The sequence below is a fragment of the Malurus melanocephalus genome, unplaced genomic scaffold, assembly GCF_030028575.1.
Source record: "Malurus melanocephalus ecotype Western Australia unplaced genomic scaffold, MMel_1.1 scaffold_22, whole genome shotgun sequence".
Classification (NCBI taxonomy): Eukaryota; Metazoa; Chordata; class Aves; order Passeriformes; family Maluridae; genus Malurus; species Malurus melanocephalus.
Window position 1 is genome coordinate 553,299 of NW_026623254.1, and position 12,731 is coordinate 566,029.

General features: G+C 41.1%; 2 protein-coding genes across 4 annotated transcripts; one reads left to right on the forward strand and one right to left on the reverse strand.

Moving 5' to 3' along the window:
• Positions 1–3,620: 3,620 nt before the first annotated feature.
• On the reverse strand, positions 3,621–11,236 carry MGST1 (microsomal glutathione S-transferase 1). 3 transcript variants are annotated; one of them, XM_057390002.1, is made up of 4 exons: positions 11,164–11,231; positions 8,243–8,390; positions 6,303–6,397; positions 3,621–4,266 (listed from the first exon to the last, which is right to left on the reverse strand). In XM_057390002.1, the coding sequence occupies exons 2-4, from the start codon at positions 8,366–8,368 to the stop codon at positions 4,020–4,022; spliced, it is 468 nt and encodes a 155-aa protein (XP_057245985.1). In that variant the 5' UTR covers positions 8,369–8,390; positions 11,164–11,231; the 3' UTR covers positions 3,621–4,019. The 3 variants fall into 3 exon arrangements, with proteins under 3 accessions (XP_057245985.1, XP_057245986.1, XP_057245984.1); XM_057390003.1 differs by lacking the exon at positions 11,164–11,231 and adding an exon at positions 11,094–11,115; XM_057390001.1 differs by having other exon boundaries at positions 3,623–4,266; positions 11,153–11,236.
• Positions 10,306–11,439, forward strand: LOC130588947 (translation initiation factor IF-2-like). Its single transcript, XM_057389989.1, has one exon. The coding sequence runs from the start codon at positions 10,306–10,308 to the stop codon at positions 11,437–11,439; it is 1,134 nt and encodes a 377-aa protein (XP_057245972.1).
• Positions 11,440–12,731: the final 1,292 nt, after the last annotated feature.

Below are 12,731 nucleotides of genomic sequence, written 5' to 3' on the forward strand. Positions count from 1 at the left end.
TGACTGAAGTAACCTCAGCAGAAGGGCAGCCACTCCATGGCATCTTTTCCACTAGAGGTCAGGCTGAAGGAGCTAATGATCCATTTTAGCCTTCAGAATCCATGAGTGGGAATTATTAACCAAGATTTGGAAGTCTGARTTTCACTTAAAGTGAATCACAAAGMGATTTTAGATTTCTAACTTTTCAACAGACAGAGATATCTAATCATGGGAGTATTTTAACACGTGAATACAACYTTTCAGAGAGCACTTGACGCCATCRCAGTCGGCAGGACAGCATTTGGAAAAGAGAAAAACTCTTCTTAAACTTCAACCTTGAAATGAAAACTCCATTAGCTGGAATAATAACAGACAACATTCTAGTCACTTTTAAAAGGGTTTMTAAAAGTTCTGCTTTTTATTTTTTGCTTTTAGGAAAGACATAMATTACAAGCATTTTCCATGAAAAATCTAGATTGGATTTGTTTCCGTCAATWACTAGGAATAGACACAGCTAAGCAAGGAATATATGACCATAATGGGCTTCAGGTAAACAGAATTTTTCCAAATCCCAAAGTGATTTGAAGAGTGCAGGCATTTCCTTTTCTGTACTTTGATGACATGCAATTCCATCACTTTCAGAAACAGTGACCCAGCTTCTTGAAATAAATACCTCAAAGGCAGTGAAGCTCCGACATACACTTGTTTCTGAGAATTCAAGGAAATGTTTAATGTATCATTTATAGTTTTAAACACTTTCTTCGTTGTGACAGGACAAAAAGTCATGATCAAACAGCAAGTCCTAGCTCAGAGCTCTTCACCAGTCACCATCTCTCCCAACAAATCATTGCCTTCAGCGTATATGTCTGCAGCTRTGAAAACCAGCACAAAGTAATTTTGGCCAAAGACATACAAGCAGTTACCCATACAGACAAAAACTAAACTGAGGAATCGCTCACATTTACACTTCTGAAAACAAAGCAGTCCATGAAATTCCCTCAGAGATTAAGTCAGCTAACCAGGTTATGCCAGCTGGCATTTTGAAGTGCTTCATGGTCAACTCTTAGAGCCACTTCAAAAATACACAAAGTACTTGGGAGAAGAACACAAAATGCCAGGAATAATGAGCTGAGAAACCCTGTCACTTCTCCAGTCATCTAAGATTAGTGGTGGGAATAAGGGGCATAATGAACAAAAACAAAGAATAGAAGATGATGGTTTGATCCCTTTTTACATGTCAGGGACCAGTCTTTTCTGTACTTTCACCAGGTCAAAGGCAGCAAACCCACTGATAAGAGCCAGTTGTTTCATCAGTTACAGGTTACTTCATTTMATGATTTCGCAATAGAACCTGGTAATAGCAGCCTGAAATCCACATGTGCATGTTATAAAAGGTGAAAATTCAGTTTAGTTCAGTAATAGATTCAACTGATACACCGTTTTTCCTTTGCTAGGTCTCCTGAAATATGCTAACCTTTTAAAATTGACAGCTGTACAACAGGTACAATGCACCTCTACAGGGCAGGGACCAGAGAAATGCAAGAGCTGTGTGACAAGGACCACTTATAAACACTTTATGTGGAACTGGCAGTCAGCTTTTGACAGAATCTGGTAAGGCACATTTCCCAGATTGAACATGTACCCACCCAGATGCACAGATGGTATTTGTGGGAGCAAAGGAAAATAAAATATAGGTTTAAAATAAATGCAAGAGAAACACAGAATAATATTGAATCGCTCTAGGTATTTCTAAGGGTTTCCATTTATCTTTTCCACTTCTCAGCACACAGTGAGTGTATATTCGGGGCTTTGAAAAYCACTGAGCAAATGGAAAGGATTTAAAACAAGTTTTGTTTCAAATGTAGGAACACAAAATTAAAGGCAGGTTCCAGGAATGAGATTTCTGTATAGAAGCTTGATGCAAAAGGCATTAAAAATGCTGTTCCTGCATATGGCTGGCATTGACAGCTAGGCTTGTCAGAAGAGCATTTTCCATGCTAAAGAAGAGGACTTGCTCTGCTGTTGAATTTCAGAGCGGGCCCTCTGCATGGTGGCTACTTTCCCTCTGTTTTAAATGCATGGAAGGACACACAGCTGGGGAGAAGAGTCAAGCTATAAAGCAGTGAGGAAAACAGAGCTTCAAATGCTGTTACCATGATATAAGGAAGCCAGAGTAACCACAGACTGATGAGGGTTGGTGGGTTGACTGTGACAACGATTGGTTTGGGACAATAGTTCAAGGCTGTAGCCTCACTCCTCCACCCTCCATCAACAGTCCTTCTCAAACCAGAAGAGCCAATGGCTTTTGTTACTGTGATACCATCCAAGGTAGCTGCTCTCGAGATCACATAAAAAGCTAGCAGGGAAAGAAGTAACAAGAGCAAAACAGCACAGGCTGGAAGTGGTGAAGATGCAAGAAACACTAAAGCCCGTGTTTCCTGTAGAGTGTCTGCTAATCCAGAGGTGCTGATGTACACTTACTCAGCCTCGTAAGGAGATGAAGCTCCACAATCTCCTGCCATCCTCTTTCTAGATGATCCAACTCTGTTATTTTACTCATTAGTTAGATTTAATTTTTACTAAATCAATTAAAACATCTTCATTTCAAGTTCCACCCTCTCTTCTTTAGTAGATGTGACTTAAACACTACACTTGAATTGCAATAAAAATCCTCTTTCTTTGGATTAAATCAGTGTCTCTGGACTCTTCCCAAGTCCTCCTGCTACCCTTCTGAGTTGCAGCCTCACACAACACTGTATCAAATTCCATGTCACAACTGTGGATAGATAGGAAAGACCTTTAGTGTTATTTCTGGCAGTACTACAAATATTGCTCCCAAGCTAAAAGCAAAACAAAATCTTTGATATCTGGAAACAGCAGAGAGACTTCTCCAGCTCCTCTCTGGGCCATCCCTTAGGGGCACAGCTTCTGGGATAGGAAAGGAAACAGGAAGCCAATTATGTTGTGCTCTGACTTCTGCTATTTAAAACTTCTCAATGAACAACACACTGGATATAAAGACTTTCCTGGGTCACTTGAAATCTTGTGCTATTAGTCAAGCCAGAGCTACTAAAGACCCCGCCCCCCCCCCCAAAAAAAAACAACCAAACAAAAAGAAACCCAGGAAAGTCTTTAAAGAAAATTTTTCAAAGTGACACTCCACAGAAAAATGTAAGCAAAGAGCACAATTTCCTATCAGAAACATATTTATGACACACAAACTAATTATATATGCACATCTAAATTACTTGATATCTACATTTGCAAGTGTCACTCATTTTATGCCGAATTTATTCAAAAATGAAAAAAAAATCCTTTACAAAGGGTCTACACTTTATCCAGTCACAAAACCTATGTTTGCAGGAACTCCAACAAAAACAATTACTTCAAGTTTTCGCTAATGTCTCCAAACAGAATTTAGCACAAATWCTTTCTTTCTTTTTAATCTATTAAATTAAAAGAAATGGAGCTGCAATGGTTTAGGTTTTCTAATCCCACAGTGGATTATACAAATATTTTTTACAATAAGACTAGCAGTGCTGGTTATATCTTACTATTAAGGTAAGCTTTTTTCAAAGAACTGTATGATTGGAATCTCTTCCTGATACRTAGTGACATGCTATTTGCTGGCTGCAGTGAGAAGAGTCAAAATGAAAACAAAAATACAAACAGGCATTTTTTTAAAATCTTGTCTTTATTGATTTAGACTTCAGAGCTACAGCCAAAAATAGTGCATCTGTAGAAAATTATCAAACACGCTATCAATACAGCATCATTGCATGTTTAGAATTGTAAGCACTTGACAAATCGCAGAGGGAACATCCAATCTAGTATTTGGCAGTGCAACCATGAACAGGGAATACAGGAAGAAAGACTCATTTTCCCTCCAAAAAGAAACACTTCTGAATAGGAATAAAAAGCTTCTGATAAAAAAAAGAACTCCAGTTACCACGGAAGACTCRTTGGCTCACTCAAGATATCAACATACAGTGCTGGAAACTGTGTGGAATGTTGAATGGGGCACGGAAGCTACAGCTCTGCTACAGGAGCCACAGTGTCTTCAGGACATTGTATGCCATGGAGAAGGTCACTGAGTAGCCAATTGCCCAAGACAAACCTCTGCCAGGCTGGGGAAGAGGGATCAAGTATGCAAACGTGTGAAAGATCCTAGCCCCAGTGAAGATCCTGAAATGTAGCAAGGCTGAGGACAGCTCAGGGCCACTCAGAGCATACAGCAGTCCAATGCCAACAAATGGGACAATATTCTCAAGGTCATTCAGGTGGCCTCTGGAGAAAGAAGCAAAGTGTTACATTTTGTTGAATAAACCACTTCAAGACTTATGATTTTTCAGCATCATCAGAGCATGCTATTATTCAGGCCCTAAAGCAACTCTTGGCTTCCTCTGCAGAGGGGACTTGAGTCAGCTGCTGAAATGATTTTGGCATGTTCACCTGACATGACTCTGGCCTCTCCTGCTGCACCCCACATTTTTAAGCTTCTGATCCTCTGTACTGAAGGTCTTACTTTTTCCTCAGGGTCTTGGTAATATTAGGGATTAACATGAGGTTTCTGAGCRCACCTGGGTGTGCATGAAAGCAAAGTCAGAAAAGAAGAGAGAGAGCCATTATTTTGTTGCAGCTTCTCTCAATTGAATATCAGTTAACTGAAGGACTGTGACTGAAACTAYTGGAGTTCATGGCCCAGATGGTCTATTCTGATCCCATAAATTCTGTTTGTGGTGTCCACAAAGAGAATATGAAATACCCTACTTAGGAACCATTCCATCAAATGTTCATGAAGTTCCATCAACTTAAAGAAGGTTATTTTTGAACATCTAACAGGTGTGACAGTTACGCTTTTCGTTCATTTTCTTCTCTCTGAGAACTAAAATAGATGAAAAATGTTTGAAATTTTGAAACCATCATATAATTTACTAAAAATGTGTCAAGACTGAACTGCGTATCTTGAAGCGTTCTTTCACACCCCTTCCTAAACCTTCCCAGCTCCCTTCACCTCTTTAGATAAATTATACTTCCAGCCAAATTTACTGATTGTTTCAATCTCTAAACCTTACTAATGATAAATTTCAGAGCCAGCTGGAATCAGGTCATGGCACTGTCTTGCAGCTGCTTTTTAAATGTATTTATCCCTACAAGGAAACATATCCCTCCAGTTTCTTTATTCTTATTCCCCATAAAAGTACTCTGAAGAAAGTAATCTTTTTTCTATACCAATAAACAGAGCACAATCCAGTCACTTATACAGAAGAGAAGCCATATTAAATCTATGTGACATTATCAGTTGCCATAAAGCTTGCAGAAAAAAATATAGTAAACTTTCACTAAGAACCAGTGTTGGGAGGAATATATGAATGCTGCAACACCAACAGAGTAACTAGAACCAAGCTGACTTACTAGGTCTGGGGTATCTGAAAAACTCCACARAACAGCAACACAGTATTTGGTAATAGTGTTTTAAAAATCTAATCTGTGAAAATGACTGAGGTGGTTGTCATTTCTCTACCATAAAAATTTGAGTTAAATGGGCATCCAGTCATAAAGATAGTCTCAATTTAGATGKCCTTTTACAATTTACAAAGAGAAAGGAATTAATCCTCACCAAAAGATTTCCATTTTATGTAACATACATGAAATTAAGCAACAATTGCCTGAACCTCTCAGGGGCAGAAAAGGAAAGAGCAGAACACCTCTACAGCCCACTGAGATTAGACTCTTCTGTCTGAGATTTTGGTCCATAAGAGACATACAGAAATATATGTTGTGAAACAACAGCCATCATCTGCAAGGATGAAGTGTTCTTAAATCAGAGCTGATACATATTTTCAAGATCTTCCCTAGTGGAGGTTTAAATGAGAAGAGTTCACTCACATTCAAGCTTTTGGTATAAAAATAAACTTAGCTTCATCAAGGAATTATCATATGGCAAGCATTCCATTAAAGCTTTCCTTGTTAGCACAGGTCTATCAAACAGCATTTCAAAATTTATGATTTTGGCAACAGAAAATTTTGCCATGAGCTTCATTGACTTATGGTTATATTTTACAATCTTCTCACCACTTTGCCCATGCACTACCCAAGGGCTAGGTGTTATAACCAGACAACGGCTTACCATTTTCAATATGCACGCTGACCATTTGAATGTGGAATGGTTTGTTCATTTAAACTACTTCATATATTATATTACTACATAAAGCAACATGAAACACACCCAGGCTTGACAGAGAGAATGGGATGAAATTAATTCCTTGATTTAATATTATTCTGTTATTTGAAATAACTTTTAAAGTCTACTGTGCATTTACCTGCGTACACGTTCAACATCTGGATCAGTCCTCAGGTATTTCTTAGCASTCTCCCCTTTTCCAAATGTTGCTGTATCTTCTGGGTTGACAAATGCCTGTTTGAAACACCCGCACACAAGAGACATTAGAAGTCAAAACATTTTATCCAGTCAAGGCAGCTTGCTATAAAGGTCATTCTCTTTACCAATGCCTCAATAACTTCACTTAACTTCCTGAAGTTAAAAGCGAAAGGAATAATACAATGTTCATTGCATTACTGTTTTCTTGAATCTACTCTGTACCTAGCTTGCGTGCTGAAAAATTAATATAGCGTAATTTATGCATATAGATAAAGCCTTCTTGTGAGATGGGTGAGCCTACAGTAAAGCCAGTGGGCTGACAGAACATAGGAACCTATAAGGTAGAAGGTCTGTACTGCCCAAGTCTCTATTTCACCATTCCTGACAAATTATCTGAAAGTCCTTTTGGATCCCTTCCTTCTACAGAAGTCTGCTCAGCAATAGCATCCAAAAGCCTTACTCCAATCTTCATTTACGACCAACTAAGTGTCTCCCTTTCTTCTTAGGTGCAAATTCTTCCACTTACATGATCCATTATTACCTCAAAATACTGCAAGACACTACTTAAAACAACATTTAATTCAGGCAGTGCAGGCTGCAGTAGATCTCTCCCTGCTGACACATGCAGTAACACATGCACTCTGTGGACTGTTCAGGCTATGCAGATATAAGTCAAGAAAACCTTTTGATTTTAGGACAGCTACATGATTGCTTACTAGGGCAGCCTTGATTCCTGTTTGTGAAATATCCTCAGCCTCAAAATTCCAGATATGTTAACAGTATCATCAGCAACATTTTACATTCTCTTGCTTCACTGCTTCCTCTGTTTATCTTTCAAGGCCTTTTTTTATATTAAATAGAAAATTTAAATTACTTTACTAATTTTTCTGTTTGCAATATTACTAACATAATAAAACCAAGCACTCCAAATTAATGAGGGCCCTATTGTCATCTGCATCACCTGGATCCATGGAATAGTTCAGCTGAGTTCACTTGCAAGAAGCAGGAATAAAAAGCAGCATTTCAACAAAAGGACTGCATCAAAATCCTTGAAGCACACACCATCTTGCAGAAAATCTCACAAAAAAAAAGCAGCCATCTAAGGCAAACTCATGGCTCTTTCAGCTCAGGACCAAGTGTTTCCTACAGAGGCCGTGAGCAGATACCTAGAGAAGACCAGGAACACGGCAAACACATGTTCCCATGAGCCCTCTCTTCTAAATTAGATGCACCTTCTACATTATTTAGTAAACCTCTGCAGATCTTTCATATTCTTATCTAGCCTACACATTCAAATATTTTTAAATTTGGGGCTTTTCAGATATTTTCAAAATTGAAAATCAAATTTTCAGCCCACCTCTCACTCCAGAAAAAAAACAATTTTTTTTAGATAGTGACCTACCTGTGATGGGAAGACAACAGCARTTAGGGAATGGAAAAAGCTTTTGAATTATTGGATGAAAGAGTTATAGATGCATAAAAATCCATCCCWCTTCTGACCCCACCAGCTGTTTTTTCATGTAATAGGGCTCCATATCACACTTTTTTTGCTTTATAAATTGGGTACCCTGAAAATGAGCTTTCTGCAGAAGACAATGGAAATTACAGTCACGAGAAGCTTTTCTTTAAAAGTTACAGAAATATTTCAGAAGAGTAGTCAAACGCAACTCTAAGATAGTGTCATAATTATCTCATAATTAGGTTAAAGATATAATCCATTTGAGACCAGCAGAGCACCAAACTCAGAACCTCTCTAAAAGARGGAAGAGGAAGAAAAGAACAGCAGCAGTATTTGATAGCTGAAAAGAAATACCTGTGATATCTCTGTATTTCAATACAAATTTCAATCTATTCTCCCAGACAGTACTTCCAAATGATTACCTTTCTTGTGACCCTGAAGTATGCTGTTATCAGACTCATTAGCATCATTTTCAGAAGAACAATGGCTGTGTAAGTAGCATAAGCCCGGAAGACTTCATTGTCAATTAACTGGGTCAATTTAGCCATTTTTCCCCTTCTCACTGACGACCTTTAAAAAACATTAAAGTTAGTTAAAGCTAACATCATTGCAATCCAAAGTTCTGACAAAAACATTGTCTTAATAGCCTTGTTTTTTAGCATCACTGCAATGACAGCAGCAATTTTGCCACTGTGGAAAGTTTCTTTTCAAACAATTTCCCCCCCTTTTTTTCCACAATAGCATAATATAACACCATAAGATGATAAATTATAATATTTTGCTTCCATTATAACTGCTTATTAAACTGTCAAAGTACAAACTACCAAAATATGTAATTTAATTGCAGAAACAACATTTAGTCACAGAAATTAGTACTCTTTTGAAATAACACAAGGAGTTAGACCAATTTTAAACCAATTAATTTGAACTAGCAAATTTCCCTAAGCAGTTACCAGAAGAGTGTGTGACAATACTATGAACACCACAGTATGTAAAAAGGAAAATTAGTATTGCCTACCCTTTTTTTGTGTGTAAAATGACAATTATAATTGCACTTGAGCTTTCAAACTAACCAGTATCTTCCTACCTAGCAGTAACTTGTGATCAAACTTAGTTGAGCATGTAGTTTTCCCCTTTGAGACCTTGTTCTTAAAAATTGCTATTAGCATGACTCACGGGCAAGGATTAAGTTGTAATGACAAAAAAGAGAGGACTGTTTCTGCTTTTACCATGGGAGGTTTAAACTAATGAAGTCACATTCCAATAAGACCGAACCAAACACACAATCCTATGGAGGCGATATGTTTTATCAACACGAGAAAGTTAGGGGGTGCTGAGGAGCGAAGGCATGTAAAGASCAAAACACATCCCCATGCACATTCAATTTTTGCCCTACACAGAACCAGGCTTCTGCATCACCAAGTGCTTCAACCGTGAACTTAGTGATTAGGAATCCATAAACCCAAAATGTCTTAACTTCACTAGAGACCGATTTTTTTTTTTATTTTTTTTTTTGTTACAGCTAACTTACTTCCCATGATATAATTTTAACAGTAGGAATAAAAATGTTAATATTCAATTGATTATTTTTTTTTTTTTTTTGTTACAGCTAACTTACTTCCCATGATATAATTTTAACAGTAGGAATAAAAATGTTAATATTCAATTGATTACAGTTTTAACAATCTCTCATCTTGCTTTCAGCACAGTCAGCTATTGCCAAACATGGGGAGCAATGAGCACTATAGAAGACTTGCTCTGAAGGCACATCCTTGGTGAGGAAGGGGGCAGGATGGAGGKAAGCACCTGTTTGCTCAGTGAAAAATCTAACCTTGCCTGGACACGTCTGCTGTGGTGATGCAATTTTGTTCCCTCTTTTATCCTTTCAAAAAAAATGCCAGGGTTGCTAGGCCGAGCACAGCGTCTACGGACAATGGGAAATTAATTCAGTGTAACTCTCCCTCCTCTCACAATACAGTCCCTTTCTCGAGATAAACAGCGACTTGGCGAAGACTTTTCTCAGAAATGGACAGCAACTGTTACTGCTCATTTTCACGATACTGTTTAAATGTTTTAACAGAACTGTTCCGCTACTTTTAACTTTGTATCGCTGCAAAAAGAATAGTGTTTCACAACAAAAATAAAGTCAATTCACCGCTTCAGAGCATTTTTCCCTAAGCTATGCTGAAAATATATCCAAGAATGATGCAAAGCCATGGGAAACTGTCCAGCAGCACCTTTGGCTGCATTTATCCATTTTTCCCGGCTGCACTGTGGCCTCTATGAACTCCAACAATGCCCAGGAGCTGCCTTCAACGGAAAATGAAAGTGGCACTGAACAACTCGGGATTTCAGCACCAGCAGAAAMGCAAAAACAAGCCCCAAATCGTCAAATAGCACAGGGGGTTAAGGGACATGCTCATTAAGATTACAAAAGGCCTGATCTACATGGGCAATAATAACAATAATAGTAGYAACAATAAGGATGTGTCTCTGCAGCCTCACTGCGCGGGCTGGCAGCAGGGGAGGGGCACAGCCCGTCCCACGCGTGTCCCGGGGCCGCGGGCAGCACGGCAGCACGGCGGCCACTCGTTTGTGCGTGTTTCAAACGCGACTTCTCAGGCGCGCTCCCGCCGCAGGCCCCGCTCCTGATCCTGCTCCTGCTCCCGCCGTTGGTTCCCGGCCCCGGCCCCTTGGGAGCTGCCCCCGCCGCGCCCCCGGCTCCCCCTTCACGGCAGCGCTCCCTCAGCACAGCCGCGTTCCCTCAGGACAGCCCCGCTCCCCCCTTCACGGCCCCGCTCCCTCAGGACAGCCCCGCTCCCTCAGGACAGCCGCGCTCCCCCCTCATGGCAGCGCTTCCTCAGGACAGCCGCGCTCCTTCAGGACAGCCGCGCTCCCCACTCATGGCAGCGCTTCCTCAGGACAGCCCCGCTCCCTCAGGACAGCCCCGTTCCCCCCTCACAGCCCCGCTCCCTCAGGACAGCCCCGCTCCCTCGGGACAGCCGCGCTCCCTCAGGACAGCCGCGCTCCCTCAGGACAGCCGCGCTCCCTCAGGACAGCCGCGCTCCTTCAGGACAGCCCCGCTCCCTCAGGACAGCCCCGCTCCCTCAGGACAGCCCCGCTCCCTCAGGACAGCCCCGCTCCCTCAGGACAGCCGCGCTCCCTCAGGACAGCCCCGCTCCCTCAGGACAGCCCCGCTCCCTCGGGACAGCCCCGCTCCCTCAGGACAGCCCCGCTCCCTCGGGACAGCCCCGCTCCCGCGCCGCTCCGCACCCGCGGCGGGTTCCGCTCCCGGGCGGTGACTGTGCGGCCACCGCGGAGCCCCCACACACCTCGGCCGTACCCGCGGCGATCCGAGCCCCGCTGCTGCCCGGCGGACACTGCGTCTCTGCCCGGCCCGGCCCCGCCTCGCCCCGCCGGCCGCGGAGGCGGGACCCGCCCGGGCCGCCCTCACGGAGCCGCGGTGCACCCGGGAGCGGCGGGTCAGGCCCAGGGCCCAGCAAACCCGGCGGAAAGAAAAGCAGAACTTATAAATACGAGCAAGAAAAAGCCGTCCTGTCCGAGCACCCTTGGACGGACGGGAGGAACTAAGGGCTGTGGCCCAGACAGGCGCTGGTAGTGACAGCAAAGTCCAGCGATTGTGCAAATTTCCAAAGCGGGCTCAAAGCTTACATAAAAGTTCCTGAAAGCTCAGTATTTAGGCCCCTCCGTTGTCCTGGTGGATCTTAAATTTTACCAAATTAACAGAAAAAAATTAAAAATGCTTATATTGGCAAGCCATTAGCGCTGTTCCAATAGATATGCACTACGTTGTTTTGCAAAGTGAAACAGAAAATAAAGGAACTCYGCAGCTGGCCCAGGCTTTTCCTACCAGTGCTACAATGTGATGAACAGAGAAAACCGAGCTTCCCAGTGCTTCTTCAGGGAGAATTATGCTATTCCCACAGCACTGCTCATCAACAGGAGCAATGCTTTTGGCTAACCAGCTCATAATAAGCAAGACTGAAGAAGATAGAGRTCAATGTACTCAGATGCCCAGCAAAGGTTTCAGAAATAATCCTAAAGATGTGTACAGAGTCAGAAAGGGATATGATTTTTAAATCTGCATCCTTGTGGAAAAATCTCTACTCTTAGGTACATATATTCAGCGTTCATTGATGTTACTTCTGTGTTTCATGTCATGTCCTGTTATGTCATGTCAAACACCTGTGTACCTCTTCTTAAAATYATAAAACACAGCAAAACCCATTTGAGGAAGAACTGTAGTATCAGAACTGTTTTTAAATGTTGGTAGGAGTTGGATTCAACAACTTTTGTGCTCACTGACACAGCAAATAGTGTTTCTGAAGTCACCAAAAACCTCAGATGAGAATGGGTGCATCCCAGGGAATGGATGTGTTTCAAATAACATGGAAGCATTTCTGCAGCTCATGACTTACCTCAAGGCAGGAATTGTATCTTCATACTGTCYTTTTTTTAACCACACCAAACAAATGTCATAAGCACATGATGCCACTGAAATAAAACTGTAGTTATCTTCTATCACCACCTTTTTGTCTGGCATTCTARTCCTTATCTAGTGTAAGTTTTAAAAACAGGTAAATCTATAAGTTAACAGTTAAACTAAAAACACGTTATATACTTGAAAAGAAAAGCTGGTAATTGATYTATACAAATTCTCAAAATTACACCTGGAAGCACCARAAAGTCAGGAGAAAGTTAATTTCCRATAGTTGTAGGTAGGATRTAAAAAGTACAAATACATCTAGAAAATCTACAATTTCCATGCTTTCCATTGGATTTATATTCCAGTTTTTCAGATTCAGGAAATTCAGGTTGATTTATGTGTCTTTAAAAAAGAGGCAATCACCTTGTTAATTTTTTCCTACCCTCTTTGAATACCCCTAATTC